General features: G+C 35.1%; 1 protein-coding gene across 4 annotated transcripts in view; it reads left to right on the top strand.

Moving 5' to 3' along the window:
- The window catches only part of tspan4a (tetraspanin 4a), a 171,504-nt gene that overhangs the window by 98,012 nt on the left and 47,714 nt on the right, over positions 1–25,778 (top strand). For 3 of the 4 annotated variants that reach the window (XM_028015197.1, XM_028015198.1, XM_028015195.1), the window contains 2 exons: positions 10,388–10,579; positions 25,088–25,162. In XM_028015197.1, coding sequence (XP_027870998.1) covers positions 10,388–10,579; positions 25,088–25,162 — 267 coding nt within the window. The remainder of the gene's footprint in view (positions 1–10,387; positions 10,580–25,087; positions 25,163–25,778) is intronic. The other variant, XM_028015196.1, reaches the window with a different exon arrangement.

The following is a 25,778-nucleotide window of genomic DNA, read 5'->3' as shown; positions in this document are numbered from 1 at the left end:
TTTGGAATCATCCAACACATTCACCTTGGATTTTTCGCCTCAAATAAATAATTTACTCTTCAAGGGAAGAGAGAAACCATCTGTTCACTGGTGAATTGATGGATTTTCCTGACCCCGTCTGAATGTATTTGGCTGCTAAAGTTGGAGCAGAAGATTTCAGAAAACACAACCAGAATTTGCAGGTTGAAAGACAGCATTGAGGTGAAATTGTTAGTTTTTTTTTTTCCTCAGGCAACTATTAAATTAATAAACTCTGAAAATGTTTAATAATAGAATTGTACCAATTAGAAATTGGTGACTGATTTCAGATCCTTGGTTTTCATAAGCTGACCTGCCATTAGCAATTTAAACTAATTCTGATTCCTTTTTAAGAACTGTAATATAAAAAGACACATTAATCAGCAATGAACATATTTTTTTCAGGCTTCCAACTGTGAGCGGGCATTAATCATTTATATTAGTTGTAGAGTTGATGTCCCCTGCCTGGAAATACCAGTCATGTTTTTACTGTTGTCTCAAAACATACAAAAATTACAGAAACATTTTAAACTATGAATTGTATATTAGCAAAAGCAGCTGATAGCAGTTTCCTTGGCTTTAAAAGGGCTGTTTCTAACTTTGCAGGTGGCCTATTTGAGATAGCCTAGTTTGAAAAAAACAACCATGAAGAGATTTCTGATCCGTTTGATGAACCACCATCTGCAAGCCACTAAAGCAAGACAGCTGATAAAAATATATAATATTCTATATTGCAATAAATAGAACAAATAATTAATATTTTATATTGCTATATTTCTAAAAAAACAACTCACATTTTCATAGGAACACAAATTTTTACACATCTCAAAAATAATAAAGTGAATGAAATTAGCCAACCCATAGACCAACAGAAAATGTGTATTACTTTCATATTGGTATTTAAACAATAAAAACAAAACTGGTAAGAATACTACTCCTCAGCAAGAAATTGTTTGGATCTGTTACTTTTAGGCCATTGCCCCTGATAACCAGAAATAAACATATAGCAAAATAACAAATACAACAAATCTACTTTAAACTACAAAATTGAAAACAATTCTAACTCTAAAATAATACTGGTAATCAGGGATTTAGCTTCCCCAGCTCATTATTGATTCTTATTAAAGTCTGACTAGTGAGGTAACCCTGTCCCCTGGATGACCTAAGTTAGGCCTTGATGAACTTCATCTTTCATACGCTGTTCTCTTCTGAGACAAGGTCACAGAAAGAGTGCAGGTGATTCACAGGACCCCAAGAGGTTTTAGGGAACTTACAGATCCCGAGGTTTTAAAGAGCTCTCTGTCTAAATGCCTGGAGCTTCGGAATAATTGAGTTATTTTAGAAAAGTAAAAGCTCTTTAAGCCTTTCAATAACATTGTACAGAAATTCTTACTTTTAATACTTTTTTTACCCAATTATAAACCTTTCTCTTCAAAAATGTTTCTGCATTTATTTACTTATTTTAAGATGATTAATTGATGTGTGATATACTTGAGTATATTTCACAAGACATTAAAATGTAGACAAATTGTATTAACTGGTGATATGGCCTTGTCCTGCAGTTAGGCCATATCTACAGGATATTCATGTACAGTAATATTTATGTAGAGGTCCATGACACTTCCTTCAGGTTGTTATATAATTCTGCTTTGAATAAATCAAAATAGAACAACAGAAACTTAGCTCAGCTGGAAGAATGGAGGCAGAATTGTTCAAAACACCAATTTGCACTGTCACAATAAATATTCTAACTGCGGTAAGGAGGGAGTCTGAAACTAACTCTATCATCACTTTTGAGCTATAATTCACTGTAATAACAGGCCAACATATTCAGCAATAGGAATGCTAAATGGCCTGTTTTTGCATAGAGCTTTATCAAGTCCAGAGGACCCCAAAGCATTTCACACTCACATATTGTTGTTTGGTGCATAATAAGTAACTGGTGTTATTAATAAAGGTGTAGGAATCATTTCTTATTAAAGCCTTATAAAATACACGTCAAATGATCATTTTGTCATTATTGTCATTATTGTCATAAGAAATAATTACATGAAGCAAACGATGTGAGGATAAAGCTAACTGACCTGACACTTGTAAACTAGCCCCAACAAGAATAAGAAAAATAATTACTAAAGCCTTGTAATTTACACATTACATTACATAATTTCCCAATTCACACACATAAAACAATGCCTTGCCTTTAACCTTTTTTTTCTGTAATAATGTTTGTGTTATCTTCTTATATTGTTTGATAGCTGCTAAACAGCATTATGGCATCTTTCTGGTGCCATAACACTGTTTGCCATTTGCAATATTTACTTTTAAACCTATAAGGGATAAAGACAGGTAATTTTAATTCTTCTCAGGTGGCATTCTGAACATTCAGCCTTAGAGTTTTCTGGTGGCTTGTTCCTTTTTAAATAGCCTCTTACATGTCTGTGCTTCCTGTGACTTCTTTAAATATCCTACTGATAATGAAAATAACTTTTCGCCTTCTCTCAGAACCAACATCCTCACTGAATAATATTCTTGTAAGTGTAGCCTGTTAGTGCTTCATATGGTGCATTCAATGATCAGAAAAAAGGATTCGATTTATTTAGTTTTTGACTGGTCAGGGGGCATCTATTCTTGGTGCTTAATTAGTTACCTTTAGTAAATACCTCAAATGACAGATAATTTATTTTATCCTTTTAACTGGACCAGAGTAGGACAGCTTCAATTGAGCAACCTCCACTGCCTGTTGTATGACAGAGGAGATTGCTGCATAACAGGCAGTTATGTGGAGGTAAACTTCTTCCTTATTCAGCTTCCCTGCTAAAATACTTTAATATGCTTGACCTCAGAGTAATAAATCTATGATTTTGTCCATGTGGGATGCCTCTAATCTGTTCTTATTGTGTTTCAAAAGATTAAAACTTTAAGGTAATTTTCATTTAATAACTGGCTTCTAGCATGCAGTATTTAAATAGTGTGTTTAAGCCTGTGAGGGAAACGAGCTCTACAGCAGCAAGGTTTTACTGGCAACTTTGCTCGTGTGTACATGACTGTTCTGTATTGACACAGAGGTGTGTCTGCTGGACATAGATAAAACAATGCAATTTGTAGTTAGTGTTGATAATGGTTTAGGAAAATTCCTGAACTTTCGTGCAAATGAGTGTTGACACGTTGGTGCCTTAATTTCCACTGACACATAAGTTGCTTTTTACCTGCTACTGGTGATATCTTCAGATACTGTATGTAATTTTAGCATAACTATAACAACAAGAGACTCAACTGCTATTCTCATTGTGTTGTAAATGAAATGCAGCCTCCTGGGTGTTGCATACAGAGTCTTGTCTGCAGCTTGTCTCACACATTTTCAGTAGAAAATCTCCAGCTGTGTGATACATGTGGGAACGAGTGTAGGGGAAAAAAAAAATCTAGCTCAGATTGTCCACACATTCTCCTGACAGATCTATGTCGAGCAAAAGGGGAAAAAATGCTTTATACAATCTTGGTGTGTCGGTTAGGCCCAGCAAAGAAAAAAAAAAAGACAGCCACAGTATTGCTGTGATCTATTTGTATCAGAAGTCTAATCTCTGACTATCTGGGGATAATGTACTGAATCACGTGCATTCTGGTTGCAAGTTGCAAATAAATATTTTATTCCTGTAGTTTTGACAATGTTTTACATATGTGGCAGTCTTACTGAATACTAAACTCATGGTGGTTCTCACACCTCCAAGTTAAGAATTTCACATACCCCTTGGATAATTGGCCTTTAGGTAAAAGTCTGTCAGGCAGTGTTTTTATTCCACTCCAAGCTTTTTGTTTTACATAAAGTCACATAGAGCCTCATAATAATAAGTCTGCTTTTCTTCATGTTAAATAATGTATGTTTCTTTCATGACATGAAAACATTTCATTTCTTTTAACACTCTTGGTCTGAGATATGTGTTCTGATTTTTATTTATTAGATCAATTTTTGTTTTAATTATTAAAGGGATCCACGATTACGTTTAACAATAAACTTTATTTGAGTATTATTCATTTTAGATGTAAAACAAAAAAACAGGGATAATATTGTAGGCTGTTTAGTTTTTATAAATTGCAATAAAATATTGTTACATGGATGTCGCCATGTTGTTGACGGTGCAATGCATTTTGGATAAATGATGCTTATTCAGATTGGGCTAGCTCCGTCCAGCCATCAGTTGGCCCAGTTCATGTTACTCCCAGCTGCTGTGTAATCAGTCTAATCACTCACCTGTTTCCACTCCAGTAATCACCACAGTACATTTTTTACTCATTAAAATCTGCCTGCCTCTTGTCTACAATTAGGTCCTCCTTTACATAATTAAATGACAGCTTACAGGTAACCTTTGATTTAGGAAGCTGCATATGGACTTGTAGACTTGTCAAAACAGGGAATCCAGTTTATTCACAGAAGTGCACATAGATGTTGTTGCACTCAACTACACTACCGCTAACTACGGCTACTGTACACAATATAAGCAAAATGTGCAACTGCAATATAGTTGAATACTGTGATGACAGTATCAGTTGCTGCTAAACCACCAACACAAAGTAGTCAAGAACACGATGTCAATTTGACTTGTCAAATTAATATTTACATGCAAAACAGTAATGCATGTTACTTGAAATATAATACATTGCCTCCAAACTGTTAGTTGTGGTTGGGATATTCCATGCATTATTATTGTGACGATGATTGAGATTTAATATATCATGCAAGTCTAGAGTTCATAAGCGTAATTGTTAAATACAGTTCTCTGTGTAAAAATAGCACCCATACAATTTATGCCACTTTTTAAAAAAAGGATTCTTCAGAAAGGGGTGAAGAACAGGAGTCAATTACTCTTATCTTGGATATCAAGAGTAAGTCTGTGGAAAAAACTATTAGTTATTGCAGAATTAAAACCAATAAAAATAAAGATTAAGAGAGGTTTATGTCAAATAAAAGGCAAATGATAACTGATATTGTTTTGAATTCAGACTATACTATTGGAAAAATTTATATCAGAGCTGCTGGTTTTCATTAATTCTTGAATTATGGTTTATGTAGTTTGAAAATGTGACATCTGAATACAATTTACTTTGATTGAATTTTAAATTAAATCTTTTATTTGTCAAAATATCTATGTATAAAGCTGATTTTTCTGTTGACTTTGGTGATTTTAGATTTGAAACAACTTCAAATTTTAAATAATAAATTATTGTATAATTGCTTCCCAAGTACAGCAGTATGCAAAGTTTTTAATTATATTCCATTTCAACATACAACAAACAAGTATTTATTGTAACTTGAGTGGTGTGCATCAGTAATTATCTTAAAGGTCTTTTTACTATCATGTTTTTAGTAGAACCTATCAGAAATACAAAAAATAACACAAATGAACAAAAGCAACATTTTAGCTCCAACTAAATGTGGCAAGAGCTATTAGCTGAGAACTTGGCATGCAGTTATGATTAGCTGAAGGATGATGCCTCTCTGAGGTCCAATGTCATTAAATTCTAGCACATTTTTACAAATGAACATCTTTGGCAAAATAATAAAAAAATTTTAACAGGAACTTATATTGACCAAAGTCTTCAGTATTTTAGTTTCTTACGGTTATTTTTTAGCAGATTTTCTCTCTAACCTATAAAACCTCACCAACAGGATGTGACCTTGACAGCAGATTACAGGACAAAAGACCTCCCTCGAGGGTCAAACTGCATATATGAATCCAACATCAAAGTATGAGAATTAAAAAAATAAATAAATATATATATATATATATATATATATATATATATGGAGCATTTTCATTTAAACTGAAAGTCCCCCTCCTGCTTTACCTCATACTACCTCATATGTGTATGCATATATATATTAGTATGGTGTTGCCATAATCAGCACATATTATCTTCATGCATGAATAAAACTCAGACTTTGACCTGGATTATATCAATATATTTATGTTAATCTGCACACATGTTTTAGATGGAGCGCCGATGAGATCAAAGTGATGATATTCTTCATTGGTGAGTGGAGTCATTAAAACTTTCAGCTTGTGTTATGCAGGAGGCAAGTTTAAATCAGTATTTCTGTTTTTTATGTGTGAAGTTAGCCCAGTCAAGAGGAGTTAAAGGAAACTACGTGGTTCCACACAGTCCTGCTCCTAATCAGTGGCTGGATTCAGACAGTGCCATGAACACAGTGACGTGCTGTGAGAGGGGGAGGCTGTGCAGTTGCCTCAGTTCATTTAAACTGTTTAAAACAGCGTGATAGCAAACATTTAGGCATCTGTTCTTTTTTGTTGTTTTCTGCTTTGTCTTGTTTTATTGCAGATGAAAACTAATCAGTTTGAAATTATGTTAGTATACAAACATATACAGAAGTGTAAGAAAGAAAAGTTTTGCTGTTGTACTGTTTTTTAATTAACTCTCGTGAGTGTCTTGATTTTTTTGTGTGTGATTTTTGAATTAAATTTTCTGGTGTTTCATACAAATTACATTTGAACCAGTTGTAATTTATTTTATTTTTTTATGTTTTGCAATGTCTGTGAGCCTGATGGTTGACCTTCGGCTCCTGGGACTCAACCGAACTCAGCTAAGGCTAGATGTTGAGATCAGCTTCCATGCAAGTTAAGGTGGTAGAACAAAAGCTTTGCTGTGTTGTTTTGTGTTAAATGATGTAATATGACCTTGAGTTCCTGGAAAAGTGCCTAATAATAAAACGTATCATTATTATTATTTATTATCAATTTCTGGGGGTGTAATCTGGCTTTAAGGACATGGAATGTTACCTCACTGATGGGTAATGAGGCAGAGGTGTGTCTGTACGATTAGATCTCTGAAACCCAGATGGGCTGCAATGGATGTGTGATGGGGTCATTTATTAAACTGAGTCATGATTCATTCTTTATAACATTGCTGTCTTTTCAGTGTGTGATTATGTTCTATTTGCCTGTCATGTCTGAAGTGAAACATACACCTTAAATGTACAACAGTTATCTGATAAATTTGAATCTTGTTATTAAGGAAAATATCTATGACGGTTAGCCTGAGAAATAATTTACCACCTCTGTATTTTGTTGAATTATTGCTGCATAACTGCTGTTGAGTCTGCCTTTCTGCAATATCTTGTTCATTCATTTGAAAATGTTATGTAATAATTGGGTTTTTTAAATATTCAGCTCTTTCAGTTTAGATAAATATTTTAGTCTTAGTTGAGAATTTATTTCCATTAGTGTGCTTCGTTAACTATTGAGTTTTCCTTAACATGTTCATCACCTACTTAATTGGTTCCCATTCTTTGCTGGTTTTAGGGCTGCTAATCTTTATCAGATAACACACATGATCATCATCATTAACATTGCCTGTGGTTCCCATCAGCGTATTGACTGTTAGCAATCTCTGTCCAAGAGTCTTCCTCCTTGAATGCTTTAAGATGACTCAAAGGCCCTTCACTTGCATGCCTCCAAAATCTCTGTGGAGGTATAAAAGAGAAGAAAAGATCAGTATAAACATTTTTATTGTTAATTTTTCTCTTTCCCTATTTCCTCAAGACCTCATTAGGTAGGATATCATGCTACAGCTGAAAATGGAAAGCAAATAGAGTGTGGGGAAACAATACACATGTATTTATCTGCATAAATCTTACTGCCTTTGGCTGCTCCAGTACACAGCTGTACATTTATTGTGGAAATGATGGATGTTTTCAATAGGCATGCTGTATCTGAGATCTTTGCGCCTGGCATTTTGCAGTCAAACATGTTCTGAATGTGAACTATAAGACTAGAAAGAACTAAAATGAAGTAAAGCAAATAATTCTTGTTGACTTTTGACTCCAAATAGAGGAAATTGTTTGTTTTAACACAAACAAATTTTTCATAACCGATTCAAAATAAATGTTATATTTGAATAAGATAACTCTAATAATGTGGTTAAGCCTATTTAATGAGGAATTCATTATTATTTTCCTTGAAAGATGCAAGGAAGAGCTTCTTATAGATTGAAATTTAGTGCGCTAAGAGCCTAATTACTGCACAGAAAGCTAAATGTTTTTCCATTATGAAGATGGTTGTTTATACCTCATCTTGTCCCGTACTCACAAAGAACTTAGACATTAAGAATGCATGGTACATACGCTTAAATGTTATCTATTTATTAATGATACTACAGAAAAAACAAACTTTGTTGCAACAGAAGGACTAACCTTAATGTTGAGGTGGTTATCTTTCCCACTTTCTTTGTAGTGGAATAATGTTTCAAATAGATGAGTAATCCAGAAAGAAGATGGATATTTTTAGCTCAGTTACACAAGAGATAGATGAGCTCTTGGTGACTCTTGTTATTATGCTGAAAATATGTTCCCTCAAAAGTATAAAATAAACATCAGTGTTAACAGTTTCAGCTGTTGAATGTGACTGACACATGTGTTTATTAAAATCCATTAATATCACAAAAATATCACATGTATCTTCTGATTCTAATATATTGCTTTTGTTGTTGGTATGAATTTACCTGTGTAAATTCATACCAATAACAAAAGCTCAAACACAACATACACCTGAATAAGGTTTTAAAAAATATTTAAAATATATGAACTGGCTCTCCTTTGTTTGTTTTGGTAAAATGCAAACAATACCTTAACACGAAACCCTGCAGAGTTCTACAGAGTTCAGCACACATTGGCTCACTTTCATCAAAATCATATCCATACTTCCAAATTATGTATTCAGGCGCACAGTTTACAATCAATAGTATAGATTTACCCATGGGGGTTTGTTGTTCCTTGCAGGCTTTCGGTGAACTTTGTTAACTCAGACAATAGCTCACTCTGGGAATGTGTTATGTTCATCAAACTGTGCATCCATTCAGAAGTATTGTTCTTAGCAAACATAAAAAATCTGTAAAAAAAAAAATCCTGTCCTTTTTTGTAGTTTTACACAGGACATGATGGAAGTACAATGATCTTGCTATAAATGGTGAAACTGAATTTTTGCTTGTGAGAACATCTTGAAGGAGAATCTTAAAGGTCAAGAGTGTCGTATGGTTGGGCGCACTCAAGCTTTGGATACCAGCAACTCTATCTCTGAATGGCAAAAAGGAAATAAAACGGTTTGGAGTGACCTAGTACCAAACCTAAACTGAGATGCTGTATCATTACCCTAAATAGTTTAAGTTTAAAAACTTCACTTGATTGAAACAATTTATTAAAACAAGTCTGAAAAGGAGAGTGGGCCAAATTCCTCTACTGTGATGTTAAAAAGATAGGAATTGCAAATAGTTGCTAGCATGATAGTTAAGAAGATCAAATAATAATTTGAAAGATTGTCTGATGTTAAAATATTTTCAGTAATCTAAAACATTTAGATGGGAGAAAGAAACAAAAAGTAACCTTTCTATGTAGAGCTGTCCTCACCAGGAAAGTTAAAATTAAAAATTTGTCGAGTATAAAACTGATCCACCTCAGCAGTCAGACAACATTCATTGTTTCTAATTTTGTTGGATAGTCTGCAGAATTATGATTTGAAGAAAGAAGCAATGCATTGAGGTTAACCAAAATGACTCATTTTAGCGTTTAAAGCAAAGGCTTATACAGTTATGAAGGTTGATGCACTTTTATAAAGAAAACTAACTCAAAAATACCCCAGCACCTATAACAGGGTAAAATGGAAGGGAAAAAAAGCAGGCATCTAGTTGTGAAATACTTGTCCCCTGGATGCACATCGTTAAAGCTCACAAATGTATTTATTGCTCTTTTTATGAGAATTTTATTAGCCACCTTTTCTTAGAGAGAGTTTATGTTGAAATGTTCTGCTTGGTTGTATTTGACCTCTTTAAGTTGAGTATGAAACCTTTCAATCCCGCAGTGTTGTGAACTGAACAGTAACACTGCGTTTTTTCACTGACTCCTCACAGTGTGTCACTCTGTCCATGCAGAAGTGAGATGTTGCCGAAATTCAAAAGCTAATTCAGAAGCATAATGTGTTAATGCTTCTTAAGTGTTACATCAGTTTTTAAAAGACACACATGTGCTCATTGTCAGTCATTGGTGAAGAGGCTATTAGTGACTCCATAAGAGGTACTTAGAAGAAGCAAACAATGTATGATACAATAATTTGTGGCTTTTTGGCAAACCTTTTACCGTTTCTCTTGCAGCAAAGAAAGCTGCCTCTTTGTTTCTGTCTAAACTCTTTAATTTGCTGGACAAGTGCAAATTAGTTAATTAGGTCTTATACAACATTTTACAAGAAAACAATTATTACTTTTTATTTTATTTTCCTAGACACCTCACAATAACATCATATTATTGCTTTGTTTGTCATCGTTAACGGACTTATTAACGGCAATGTGTCTCTTTGGGTTTCGTCTGCAGTTGGGAGGATGTGGCATCCTGGGGGTCGGAATATGGCTCTCAGTGACCCAGGGAAACTTTGCCACGCTGTCATCATCCCTTCCTTCTTTGTCGGCAGCCAATCTGCTCATCGCAGTGGGGACAATCATCATGGTGATCGGATGTCTGGGCTGCGTGGGAGCTGTCAAAGAAAGCCGCCCTCTGCTGCTGGCGGTGAGTTATTTCCTTCAAATGGCTGCTGGCTTTACACTTTATTGAGGTCATGATGACATTTTCAATTTGTGTTGTTAGTGGTTGTGACAAACATTGTCACTAACTTTGTGTGAAGCAGCAAGCACTGACACTTCTCATCTGGCATGATTGTATGTTTTCAGTCGATTCTGACTCACTGGTGACTCCACAAGTATCAATTTAAGAAAACCTTTTTATTTAGTGCTATGATCAGCTGCAATGAAAGCTATATTGAAAACATTAATTCCAAGAATGACAGTTCTATAAGGCAAAATTGGATGTTTATGATTTCCTCTGGTTACCATTGTAGTGAAATAAAAGAAGTGAAAAACAATGATAGCCAAAACATAAATTATGTCACAAATCTCGAAAGGGAAAACTCAGTAATTTGGTTTTAGTTTTTAGTATATTTCAGGTAAATAGAATTACTTGACTGCCTTTTTAACAGTGGTAAGAGAAGACAGAGTTGTATTATAACCACGTAATACTCAAAACTAAAAAAAAATTCAATATTTGCTTTGATTGTCTTGAAATCCCTTAATTTTCTTGTTAGTTTTCAAACTATTGTCTCTCTCAAGGAACCTGTAGCAGCACCTTTCATTTCATACGAAAACATGATTATATTTAACTCATGAAGCTAAATTTACTGAAATTTCTTTTCATTTCTTAGCAAAAACTTGTAATTTGCAGGTCAAATATCAAAGAAAATCAGAAAGCGATATTGACTAGAAAAAAGCCTAGTTAGTGCATTTCCAGCAATATTCTGTCAGATGACAACTGCTTTATTCAAGTATTGTAGACCTATTTTTGCATTTACCAAAAGAAAAGAAAAAACTAAACAAAAAACAAGCAACGATTCTTGGTACATTCTTAATATTATAAACAGTATGTGTGCGCACTTGTTACAACAGTGCAGTTTTGGACAACGCCAGAGTTTCCTTTGGGTCATTAATCGCAAATTATATTTTGTCCTTCACATTTTGCTACAGGGAAGCTTTACAAAAGAGATTTTCTCAGGAAATCCTTCAGCTTCATCATTAGCAATACGCACACACTAAATCAAACCAAGCTTTCCCTGGCTTTTTTATTTTAATAGGTTTGCTACAAGATGAATATCACATTAGTGGAAATTTTGTTTCAAATATATATTGTACATAAGAAAAAAGCAAAAGTTATAGCTACTATTCATAGACATGCGGTTTTAGTTTCTTAGCTTCAGGGTGTGTAACTAAGAATTGAAGAACTTCCCACTAAAAAATGTTTGTTTGACAAGAAACTTCTGTTTTCTTAGTCCTCCGGGTGAAAACTTTGCAACTTATGAGCCATATGGGGTGTGGACTTGTTCTCACCTCTGAAGCCTGTCTGACATGGTGGCTCTTTTTTTGGAAATATTTTCCCAGTTGTGTCTTTTTGTTTGTGCGTGCCAGCCGTTAAGAATTATGTGGAAATTGAAGCACAGCGGAAAATAAAATAAAAAACAACCAGGCAACATGAACTGTTCTCAAAAGTAATTTCATAAGACTTTGCACCATATACTTGAGTCACCTGATTTCAAGAGAAAAATGTGGATGCAAACCAACTTTCAGATTATAGACATGATGGTTTAGTTGAAGTGTTTTGATAGATTATTATTAAGTCCAACATTGTGTAACAGTTATAGAAAAGAAGTTAAAATTGTGCAGGGAAATTAAACAAATATGAGGTTTTTGAGACTGAGTATCTGCATCATCTGCTTTCACAATCCGTGACATACTTTCTGTAGTGACCAGACAAATTTCATTTAGTGCTGTGTCTAAATGAAAGGAACATCCTCTCAATTAATGAGTGACAGATCTGTCTGTTCTTAATGCAAATTGAAAAGAGGTTCTTACTTCAAATACCAAGGTTAATTTACATTTTGATCACTGATGAGGGATACTCAGGTCTGCAGGAAATATAACATAAGAGGGATTCCTGTTTTACTCTTTGTTGGAAAATGTATAATTAACTTTTGAAAGTCTTTCAATTTGTATAATTAGACATTAGTTTCTCATTTACATTGGACAAAATAGCATGGCAGTTCTGTGATCCAGACAAGTTCAAACACATTTTTAGCAAAAAATCAATTTAAAACTCTACACTCATATTTTTAATATATATTCAATCACTTCCTTATGTAACTTCATCATTAATGTTCAGCAGTAATACAGCAGAAACCTTTGATTAAGTTTTCTGTGATGAAGCTAGAGTTACAGTTTCAGTTGGAAAACTCTCTCCCCCAAAAAGAGCTTTAAAATGTATAAAACGGCTCATGATCTGGTTAATTTGCTTCAAACTAGAAAAGGAATGTTTAAATTTTATGTCTCATGAATATTTTTACCCCTTTAATCAGTTTCAAGTACAGTTTGCCAATATTTTTGCAGTACTGGCTCTAACATGAAAACTTCTCACAGATTCCACACAGTACAAGGTTGCCAAAACCTGCACATTTCAGTTTGCTTGTAGAATATCAAAGATATTTTTAGCAGCTATGTCCTGTTTTATTAAGCACATTAACTAGGTAATCCAATATTAGAATATGCATTCATCCTTCAAAAATAACTCTAATATTCAAATAAAGAAAGAAGATATTAGAGATTAAAAATAACATTTATGAAAGAAAAATTTACAACTGCATAAATGTACAAACCCATTGATAAAAACATTGTTAATATAACCTTTAATTTGGTTTCAGCATTCAATCTTGTTAAGTTCACACCTTTAATCAATTAAAGAAAATCTGATGAGCCTGAAATGAAATTCAGTTGCCATAGCATTTTTGTGATGTTTGCTAATTTCCATTGTTGCTAAAACCATAGTTGCAAAAGGATCAAATGATTCTTGTTTTCAAGATAAGACTACAAAAGGCAGAAAGTCAACAACGCAATTACAAAATCTGGACAATTCTCTGAAACTGGTCTAAGATGCTACCAAGAAGCCTACAGCAACACTGAAGGAACTGCAGGAAACAGCAATAGCACCAGCAAAATAGCAATAAAAACACACAATAAGTTTGACCCGTTCATTTCTATTGGTGTACTTTGATCAGGCTTCATGTAAAAAGATAGAATAATGTAACAACTTTTGGCAAATGCAATTGTAAAAACGTAGATGTGCAGTGATTGCAATTAGCAAACATTCTGAATATAAAACTTCCTTTAAATCCAAAGGTCTTTTTAAGTTTTGACCACTTCAACAAACACAAACACACATACAGACAAGTTAATTATAGTACTTTAATTGGTTACATCTGCTTTCTCTATATTTCTAGCCAAAGGATAATTGCTACTCTCGGCAGCAATGTGGGAATGCACTGGCAGTTTGCTAAAAAAAATTCAATGTTATTATTTACAAACCTGATTCAGGCCATTACACAGAACATATGATTTTGTTTGGCTTTATTAGTTCTGCTGAACTTTGTAAGCTAAGCCAGACTTTGAGTGAGACTGATGTTGTGGACTCAACTGAGCATCAACACCATCACTATTTAGGATGCTGTGCTGCATCTACCAGCTCTACATATACAAATTAAATTATGCTTAAGCAAAGCTGTATTTGTCAAGTTTTAATGTTTTACTTAATAAATGTTTAAATGTGTAATCCCTTTTAGCCAAATGCAAAAGTTAGATGTTACCTGCCTGATATTTTTAACTGATCACCAGCAACTCCATCACATCTGAAAGAAACTTGTATATTTATTCAAAAAAGCATATTGTTTTTTACACTTATTAATATTCTTAAGTCACCTATACTTTATATGAATAAATTACACCAAATTGTGTGGCAAATTAAAAACCCTGTATACTGTTAGGTGAAAGCAGGAATCATTGGGGGGCTCTAAACATAACAGTAAGTGGTGAAATGGGTAATTAAAGTCATGTTTTACTCCATTAAATTGATACAGTCGATATCGGAGCAAGTCAAAGGGTACAAAGGTGCTGTGACAGGTTGTGTTACCCAATCTGCCCACAAATTGGACATAAACATGAGATCACTGCGATGGAAGAGGAAGCAGACTGACCACACTAAGAAAAGGCTGGGTGTAAAAACAGAAGATATGAAAAAGCACATTTTATCACTTCTTAGGTTTTCCACTACATAGACTAAAGGCAAAAAGAGCCAAAAAGATCCATCCATCCAACCATCCATTTTCCGTTCACCCTTGTCCCTAATGGGGTCGGGAGGGTTGCCGGTGCCCATCTCCAGCTACGTTCCGGGCGAGAGGCGGGGTACACCCTGGACAGGTCGCCAGCCTGTCGCAGGGCAGAGCCAAAAAGATATTGAAGGTATTGATTTTTGAGGCGCTTCTCGACTACGTGCCAAACATGACTGGCTCACCCATCATACTGATTTGTCAACATACACAAAGCCACTGCAGTTTTGAAACTGCGTGGAAATCACAGCACAGGACGAGCAAAAAGGAATCAATCGCTGCACCTGGACTTTGATTATCGCTCTGCTGAAACATCAATCTCAGCTAGAGTGGGACATCAACACTGTTGGCCACACGGCTCATAACATAAATACCTAGGGTGTATGCAAAGAGGCTTTAGGGGTTTAATATAAATTTTAATAATGTGTGCAATCTGTATTTTGTCTTTATGGGCCAATAAAAGCCACTACTACCAAGATATAGAGCTTATTTAAATGTAAATATTAAACACATAGTAAATATGTAGTCCCAAATGACTAATTGCAACATTGATTTTAGAGCTGTGAACTGCTGTTTGGCTATAAAACTCATGAATATACTTCGCAAAAGAAGAAAAAAAAAAAATAGCAGTGTTCTGTTTCTCCAGAGTCGATGTCCTGTAGCTTTATGTTCCTCCCTGAAGGCGTCAGTTAGAAATAGACCAGCTGTGGCTCATTAACTCTCATCGAACAGAAAGTGTAATGGAACAAAAACCTGCAGGACACCAGCTCACCACAACAAGAACCCTCGGCTTTGAAAAGCACCGCTTTGAATCTCCTCTAATGCACTAGCATAATCACACACTTCATTACCAATGTCAGTATTATCTGTCTAGAATTCAAATGTCTTTGTTTGGGTTAAATTCTTTGTATTATGCAGCTATGAAAAAATGCCAGAGGTCTTGAGGTCAAAAAAAGAACCACTTATGTTTTTCCTGCTCACAATTCCCCACAAAGTCAGGTATCTTAGAAAACTATTCATTTAGTCAGGGAGACATAGGGATGTTTTTGTGATCAAATGTTTCATCTTATTACATTTTCAGATCAAACTAGTTCATAAACCAAAATGATTGAATATTCACCATAAGTAAGCCCCATCAGACTACACTGATTAAATAAAGTCAGCAGTTTATTTACATAGACTTACAGAGGTGCAAAATGTCCAGGATTGAATAATAATTTTAAAAAACTACAAAAACAAAGCAACATCTTAAAGGCAAACCAAAGTCAAAATTACTAAAGTAAACTATTCTCCTAGATATAGTGCTCTTCTACCTGTGTGAAAATATTGAAACACAAAGACAAGCATGAAAGCTAAATCTAAAACAGAAGAAAACTGCTCAAAAGAAAATGGTCCCTGCAGCCTTCAGTGTTTCTGCAGCTCCAGGCAAAAACTATAGAAGCTCTACTCAAAAGTGTTTAATTATTTTAGCATAAAAAACTGATATGGCACACAATTCTTTAATTGAAAAACTGAATTCTGGTAGCGTACGGTGTATCCCAAAAATACTGATTAAGTTATATTAGTTGGGTAAAAAAAGACTTCTTGCACTTTACATGCATGTGCCTAGCTATGCAAATTAGCCTACAAGTCAAAGAGTCTTTATAGAATTTGAAGTGCTTTTGCATCAGGCTGAATAACAGAAAACAAGGCAGAACTATATGCATGTCAGTTAAAACAATGGAAAGACTGTGAATCAATAGTGTGGCAAAAGATAATTCCTCACAGTCTGTAGTTAAAGGAATATGTCCAGTTAAACCAACAAAGACATCAAAGCATCAGGACAGCGATGCGCCTTGAAAACAGAAAATACACAACAAAAGAAGTGAAAGACAAATAAGCAGAAACACGAGTCAACTTGTGACCAAGTTGTAAAAATCTGCAGGGACATGGGATTGAAGTGGATAAGAAACAACTTCAAAGTATTATTGGCGCCTAAACAGAAGGAAACAAGGAACCAGCGGGGTACAGAGAAGTATTCATGGACTGTGGCTGATTAGATTAAAGTAGGATTCAGTGACAAATTTCAAATCCTCATTGGTAAAGGACATGATGCTGAAACGTGTGTTTGTTGTCATCCCAATTAATCAAACACACTTCCACAGCTACTGATGATCTGGGACTACATGTGTGATAAAGAAGCAGAGCAGATGGTTGTCATTACCTCTGCAGGAAAAGAACGGCTGTACACTGGAATTTTAAGAACTTCTTATTATATCCATTGTTATCCACTTGTCTGAGATCAGGTTGAGTGATCCACATCTCCATATATAAGTACAAAATAACGCTTAATACTGATACTGCATGTTACTGAGAAAAGATTGCCAACATTTTCCTTCAAGAAATGCAAATTAAGGCGACGTCATGGCCATTTTGTAAATTACTGTTGCAGAACGGAGCCTGATCTGCTTGAATTATGATGAACGCTGTTTCCTTACCAAAGTTCATGTCTCATAGTTATTTGCGACAAGGAAGTTATTTTGATCTTTTTTTTTTCTTTTGCTTGATCTGAAAAAAAATCTGCACCATTAATTTTAACATCATTGCTTTTTTTATGGATGTTCTACAAAGCCAGACTATTCAGCCAGAAAATCCTCAGAGTAGTGAGCCCTTATGTTATGACAGGGGTTATATTCAAAAACACATACACACACATGTGCTTTGACAGCATACGAATTATACACAGATATTCACAAGCTGATTCACAGAAAGAGCACATGCTGCTTTGAATATAAATGTCTAGGTAGCCAGAGAAAAACAAAAGTGCTGCCGGCATTGGAAAAACAGGTCTGTAAAACTGCCAGATGGGATCCAGGATCCAGCACTTCTCATTTCAGACCCTCGGAGGCAGCAAATCTTGGAGGAGCATGCAGAGAGCACTCAAAGGTCTTCTCTAAAGAAGACATCACATTCTAACACAGAACAGGAATACAGATTGGGAAAAAACAAACAAACAAACAAATCAGTACCTAAAACAAGCATATTTCAGAATCTTTTTATTAGATTATTTTTTTTAGATGTGTAGAGAATTATTAAAAATTATACTCCCAGCTGCTTTATTTTTGAGAATACGCTATGGGCTGCTGCACCTTTTTTAAATGTGTGTAGTCATTAAATGTCAAAGTACATCATTGTTGGCCCCAGAAAAATAGCTGAATATTCATTAATCTACATCATCAGTTCCTCTGAAGAAGATAGTTCTATATTTTTGGAGTCTTACATCCCTTGAGATTTTTCTTAAAGTTTTAAGAACTGACAACAAGCCAATAAAGTTGAACAACAAGCCACATCCTTTGGAGCGAATGTGAATTCCCATTTCTGTCCTCATCAACTTTTAGTAGGGCACTGCTGAGAGCATCTTGACAAGTGGCTTCACATCCTGCAGCAAGTGCAAGGAGACTGTCTGACTATGTAGTGAGAATGGCTGGGAAAGTCTTTAGGAACACATTCCCCTCCTTTGAGACTGTTTTCAAGGACAAATGACATAAGAAAGTTCTTTGCAATCTGTCCAGTGTACACTTTAAGTAAGACGATGGCAACACTTTATTACTGAAGCCATTGGTTTCCTTTAATTTTAAATAATTCTCAACTCTTTGGAACATACAAAGATTATTGTGATTTATTTTAGGGTAGCATTCAGGGGCCCCTATCATGGAAAAACATTCATTCTTCAGATTAATTTGCAAAAGACACAAGACTTTATTATGAACATTAATGTGATATAATATAGCATTCATCTTGTTACAGTCTGCAATGCTATTTCCTTGCTTCATTACAATTCCCAAAAATACAATTTCCTTTGACACAAACTTCAAGTTGAAAGTTTTTCAAAAATAAAATTTATGGTAATATATTTAATCTTTTTGTATGTCTGGCACACAAATAACTTTCTCAGGAAAGTCTTGTTAGGGAACAGCTTAATAATTAATTCTTCAAAAAATATATTTTCACCCTCTAGGTGGGAAATTATAAAATTACATTAATTAGAAAGAAACTGTTCAGTCGTGTTGCTTTTGATTTAATTGTTATATTGTGATTGCTTTCATTATTGCCATCCGTACGCCTGTGCCTCACAAAGGATTTTTTAAATCATTTACAGTCAGTTCATGCAGCCTCTTTGATAATAAAAAGCCATTCAATGCAGCAGCTTGGAATTCCTTAAGCTGATTTGATAGCTTTCCTCTAGTATATTATAAAACCTGAATGTCGTTCATGGCTCTATTGTCTCAAACCCAGAGGAGTTAAATTCCCTATAAAGAGCAAAATAATGGGAAATATTCAGTGCACCACAGGGGTTGAAACTGTTTGTTTTCCAAGTGGTAGTATCAGTTCTCATACTTACAATGTTTCTTTACTCTGGGGTGTAATTAATTACCCTCGGTTTAAAACTCTGGAACAAGCTGGAAATAAACTGCAAACAATTTACAACTAGTCCAACTTTCTTTTATTCCCTGTTTGGTAAGAAAAAATGGAACTGTCTCAAATTCACAGCTTGATGATCCAGCAGAGCTTTATTACTAGGATTTGTTGCCCTCTGAGTTTGAAAATTTGCATAAATTTCAATTTATAAACTTCAATTAAAATGGAGTATTGTCCACCAGTAGCAGTTAATAAGCCAAGTAATTATAAATGTGCTGTCTTCAACCTATTTAATTAAAAGTGAGAAAGTTAGCAGTTAGCATGATCAGGGAGATCAATATTTAGCAACATCAGAGCCAGATGTTTCATTTAGGGGTTATGTAAGAACCTGAGCCAAAAGGAGAGTGAGTTCTTGTGATCGAGATCCAATTTAATAAAAAAAATTAATGGTGTGGCCCTGATTTACTAAATGAATCGCTGATTTTTGTTCATTAGTGACCATACAGCTTTGCTAAAAGATACATTACTGACCAAATTTTGGAACAAAGAAGTACATTATTGTACATTATTGTGACGTGTAATGTAAAGGATGCATTGCTCTCATATTTATTTCAAAAATAACAATCTAAAAAGAGTGGCAGGCATCTGCATGCAGCCCCATTTACTCTGATTCTCCCACAAAGAAAATCAAGAGTGACTGCCTTCAAAAGTCCATTAATTAGTTAAGTAGAGTTGTTAGTGATCATAGCAAACCTGTTATAGCAAAATTTGTGGAGATTTTTAACTGACTTTGGTTATAAAACTGTTTTCCAAGATGGAATATGTTCTGTCATCTGTAACTAAAAAAAAATGATGGCGTACCTTCAAAGCTATCATGAGTCTGCCATCTAGCAGGCTGGGGAATCATTTCTTTCAATTGTATGTATTGATTGGGGGATCTTATGTTATTAATTAGGTAACCAGAGTATTAATAGGAGAAGATCTACAACTTAGCCTTAAAAATGTTATGTTTGCACATTGGTATGAGACAAATTTATGGGATAAACCAGCTGTGAGAAAAATTGTGCTCTGGTCAGATGAGGCCAAGGCTGAACTTTTTTGTCCCACATACACAAAACTATGTGAGGTGGAAAAATAACTTTGCACATCAAGTGGATGTCAGTTTTTAGATATGTAGAATTTGTAGAGACATACCTTAAAAGACTTGGAGCCAAAGGTGTTTTATCAATTCAAGATGACTGAATTAATGACCGACTCGTCAAATGCTTATTTTTTCTAAAAATAATGTTCTTTCTACTTCACAACTAAGTCCTTTTTGTGTGGGTCTATTGCAAAAAATCTAGTTACAAAACAGTCTGACATTTGCATAAATGTGATCCTAATACATTTAGTCACATGTTGGTTTATAACCTTCAGTTATTGACAGGACAAACATCATGCTAGCTGCTCCTGTGGCAACTCCTGCTGTCAGTTTATTTTGACTTTTTCTTATTTTAGCAGCATGCAAGAAAACAGCAGAATCCAAAGGGAAGCTTCTGATGCCTACGGCCTGATGTTATTTTTTTGACCTTCACACAATAGGATCACAAAAAGGGAAAATGTCATGTATCAGACATGACTTTTCCACTGGGTTCTTTCCGTGTCTGGACTACAAATGTCAGTTATCTCCAGACAGGTAAAACCGTTAAGAGTTTTTATTCAATACTGACATTGCATGGCCTATAGTTCAGCTTTTAAAACCACATTAGAGCATACTGTATGTCTATAGTTTAACTCAAACACCGGAAAATTTCTTCCACAGAAGAAAAGCCTGAGATGATATTAGAATATCTTTTCAAATGTTTTTTCTGTCTTTTTTTAAGAGCATCTGAAAAGATCACGGGTGAGTCAAACACAGCGTGGGTTTTACGCTGCCATTGTCTTGTTACCTAGTTGTTCTCTTGCCTTGCAGCGTTGTCACTGAGGCTTTCATCCTTTCCACATGAAGTGATTCATTCATGCAGGGGCAGCCAAAAAGACCTTGGGGGCCTTTGACAGCCCTGCTCCATGCCAGTCCTGTGAAGTAGCAACAGTCAAATCCACTGTCAAGGAAAAGTCTGGAATACACAAAGGACACAATGACATGATACCCTTGAAAAAAAAGAAAAAGACTAAAACACATCTTGAAACACGAGAAATCCACTTTTATGATCTCCTGCTTCTTTGTCTCACTGTTGCAACTGTAATATTATTTTACTTAAACACAATTTTTTTTTCTAACAGCTTTATTTGCAAAATACCATAAAGTCTGCAGCTACCCTGTTGTTGTAATTCTGGCTATTCAGTTCAGGCAGGACAAAAAGGAAAGTAATAGTTCATAATGGGTGGGCAAAAAGAATGATTTATTATTTACCAGCAACAAAAAGTAGGGGGAGTATTGTAAGTCAGTTACAGGTTTACAAAACCACATGCAGGTTGCCTTTAAGCTACCTTCAGTTATAGATTTCTCAAACAGAGTAGCAACTGATTAACTGACTCTGTATCACTTGTCACCTTGTGAGTCAATCAATGCCATGCGGTGGTGTGGTTTACACACTATTTCAAACATCTCCTGATGGAGTGAATCCTGCCTAGAGACATGGAGTGCAGAGTATCTGAAGGTGCTACCAGTTGCAAGTTGAGAGGAACTCAATGAATTTTTGCTTGCAAGTCTAACCAGTGTCAATAAATCTATAATAAAATTACATAAATATTTAGCTAATAATAATGCTTCACAAAGGAAAATGAATGAAGGAAATATATATTTGTGTCTACTCCAGCATTTGTAATAAGAAAGTGAAAACAACAACCAAGGTCTCCAAACTCCCAGGAATTCAAAAAGAGGTGAACAAAATTTTCCAAACATAAACAGCAATACATACATACTTATTTACATTAGAACTGTGATTAACTAAATTATTTTTAGAACTAATAACAACCTCTGGGTTCCGCTTGGGTTCTTGTTGTACTTAAATTATTTGAAATGTTAAGCATTTGAGATTTAGTCTTTTAAGACTCACTGTGGTAGAACAAAGTTGTTTAAACAGAAGTTACACTAAAAAAGCTTTATGAGTATTGATAAATAAATATTCTCAGCATCAGCTGAAACAAACTGCTTTAATCATAGCACAAATATGACCATGTTCACTGTGAATTTGAATAGCTAGGGCTATGCTACAGATACTGCTTTTATGTCTTTTTTATGGTCTTCAAATGTGTCAGATGAACAAATGGACTTCACATAATCTTTTAGAATACAGCTTGAGAAAATGGTTTGTCCTTACAAACTGGCCTGAATTATTAATAAGTACTGGGTCTTTTTTTCTCTGACAACCTCATGTGTATGACTATGAAACAAATGGTGCTGTATGATAATGTTAATAAATCACACCTAAACTACTTTTAGTCATTACAAAAATACAATATAAACACTTTAATAAATTGAAACTTGTTAAGTTGTCATCAAACTTAATTTTAGTTAGGACCTGTTAAAGTTAATTGCTGCTTGACTTAATGTTTGAGACTTGTTTGTGTATTCATGTTCAGTTTCTTTGTGGCGTAGTGTTTAGTTGTCCTCAACTTCCCTGATCTTCTTACTGCTGCCAAGTCATCACCCACCAATATACTGTATAATCTCCTCAGCTGGCTCTGTTCTTTGTCAGATTCTCACTGTTCCCTTTGTGTTTTCTCACCCTGTTCAGTTTCCTTTTTGTATCACTTTGAATGGTTGCCTTGGCAGAATTTTTTGGCTTGATTTTTTTTCTTCCTTTTTGAAATAAAGAGCTCTCTCAATAAGCTCTTTGTTGTATTCTGCATGTGGTCCAGTTTTGCTCACATACGGCATCTACGGTGTAATATTGTTTCTTGAATTTTTCCTGCAATCATTGTTAAAACTCTACATTTTGACCTGAACCTCAGAGTATATTTTGCACACTCATCAATTCTCAAATCATACAGATCAACTGTGTGTATGCCACACACTGAACAAACTCTATCCAAAATGTGTTTTACAGTCACACAACTTATGTCTTTGTCTTATGTTAGATTATTGAGCTCAGTTGTTGTAAGGATTATTGGGAGCATGAGAGATGGTTATTTCAAGGTTCCAGCATTTTATGTTGATTAAAACACTACACATGTTCTGCAAGATTGCTTTGTTTTGTTTTTTCACCTTAATGCATTTCTTGTGAAACAAAATAAAAGCTTTTTAACTGAGTGAGACACTCAGTCCTATACATGCATCGTCACCTTCAGTTTCAGTCTAACTGTGGGTAACGAATTCAGATAAGTATTTTAATTAAAAAATAATTTTTTTAATTTACCTCCAAATGTATAATTGTGTCACAACCCATTCACTGCTCATTTGTTTTCTTCCATCATTACTAAATACAATAGCAGGTCATCTCTTGGACAGTGTCAAGGACCAGGCAGTACAGCATGGAGGACACTGGTGTTTAATTCAAAAAGTGGATTTTTATTTAACCCAAAAGTATGAAAAATATTTCACAATCCAACACTTACACAGGTGTTCAATAAAAGAAATGAAGCATGTGGTTTGGTCCTTTGAGGCTGTCAGCAGCACTTCAGGAATCTCAGCCCTTTAACACACATTTTGCCACCCAGGAGGGAGAAGTGAAAACACTCAGATAACTCAAAGAAAGATATTAATATAACATAAAATTTTGAATTTTGACCTTCCACTGTTGATATGTGTGCACTCCGTATAGACATTATCGGGTGTGATGGAAAAATAAGCTAATATATTGGAGAATGAGTGATACATTTAAAATACAAAGTAAACGAAAGTGAAAGAAGGTTGTGGTGAGGTGCAGATCTTACCCTGTGTGGCTTCCCATCACAGACAGTGTTATAAACATGTTTTGCTTTCTTTGGGTCTATCAGCAACCAGTCTAGGGGCAATTCGGTGTCTGTGCTGGAATTCCTATTCCACGGGGAGCACAGTGGATACCAATCTGCATGTGCTGAGGACCTGATCGTGTCACTGCATTAATTGTGTGGGGATAATGAATTGTTCATTACAGCAGATCTGCTAGATCCTTTTCTATGCAGTTGGACCAAGGAAGTGATGGGAATCACATTTCTGCCACATCAGATGAGCGCTACAATAAATTACTTGGAGTGCTGCCAACTGATGTGGGTGTGACAATGTAGCAGTCTCAGCATGTGGTCAGCATGGAAGATCCTGCTTCAAAGTCTCTCATAACTAAGACTTGACAATGCATGCTGGTCACACATCATGAATGAGGTGCCAATGCTGCTACCAGAGTAGTGATTGCATAATTATTTCTCAATAATTCATAAACCAGGATAGAAATTACTGACACAGTTATGAGAAAATCTCTGACAGCTTGGTTCAATATTGTGTAAACCAACCTGCAACCTGGGCTCTTCGAGCTCAAAACTGATACGTAGTTCTTTTTGTAGAGACTTTGGTGATACTATCCTTACGCTGAGTTCATTTAGTGACCCCTTGGAAAAACTGTACTGTTGTCTCTGGAAATATTTTCCTCCTCTGTGCTCGGTGAGTCATCTTGTATCTGTGAGAATCAGAGCTGTGCTGAAGCACAGGAGTTGATGGATGAGCTCGTAACTGTTTTAAACACTCAAATGAGCCTGCAGGAAGATGTATGACCTATCAAACAGCTTAACCTCGCCACTAAAGTGAGGCAGGGTTGGTGAGGACTGGTGGAGAATAAAATGTGACTCCTTTTACAAATTCAAAAGTGTGTAGAGGACAACTGTAAATCACCTAGCCATTCTGTTCTGTTCGCTCTTATGGTCCTAACTTTTCTGCTTTGGCACATGTTTGTTATCCCCAAAAGATGTTTTTCACATATTGTTAAAATAATGTCTCATAAAGTCTTTCTCTCATTTCTTCACAGTTCTTCATCCTTCTCCTGCTTATCTTTTTCCTGGAAATTATCTCCATCATGCTTTTCTTCATATACCAAGATGAGGTAAGACACCCTGATTACTCTGACGCTGCATGTGATCATTTTCTCTGCCTCGACATGAGAAGGAATATTGCTGTGGAAGAGGCCTGTCTGGTTTCTGCCCTTCACAGGTCACATAGATTGCTCACTTCTCAGATTGAATGTGGCATGTAAAATCATCGGTCTCCACAGTGAGGAGGTTTTGAAGACTCTGGGAGCAGAGCTGAGTTTCAAAAAGCTTCCTAAAAAGCTTAGTGAAAGTACTTGGCAATATTTTTTTCTGTAATATCGTGAGAGCTAAGGGATTGTTGTGTCACTGGGTCACTGTCATGAGTAAATAATTTTCTTTTCCTTGTGAATAAATTTTAGGAATCTTGGTTGATTTTTTTTTTTAGCTGCTATTTTTCTTGTAAATAGACAAGAAAGGGGAAGTTAAAATGAACTGGATGAGTAAGCATTGCATTTCATTCCTTTGAATGCTTTGCTTTGTGGACTAGTTTCAAGACAGAAACCAAGATTGTGTGACTTTTAAATAGAATAGACAGTTTTCCTTTCTGTTTCTCAATGTAAAAGAATAAAACAAGGACAGTCTTCACTTGGGGTATGTGACAGCATTAATTGGATTAGAAGGTTTTAGAAG

Source organism: Xiphophorus couchianus, chromosome 4 (assembly GCF_001444195.1).
Source record: "Xiphophorus couchianus chromosome 4, X_couchianus-1.0, whole genome shotgun sequence".
Lineage (NCBI taxonomy): Eukaryota > Metazoa > Chordata > Actinopteri > Cyprinodontiformes > Poeciliidae > Xiphophorus > Xiphophorus couchianus.
The sequence above is the reverse complement of the archived record's forward strand: the minus strand, read 5'-3'. Positions and strand labels throughout refer to the sequence as shown.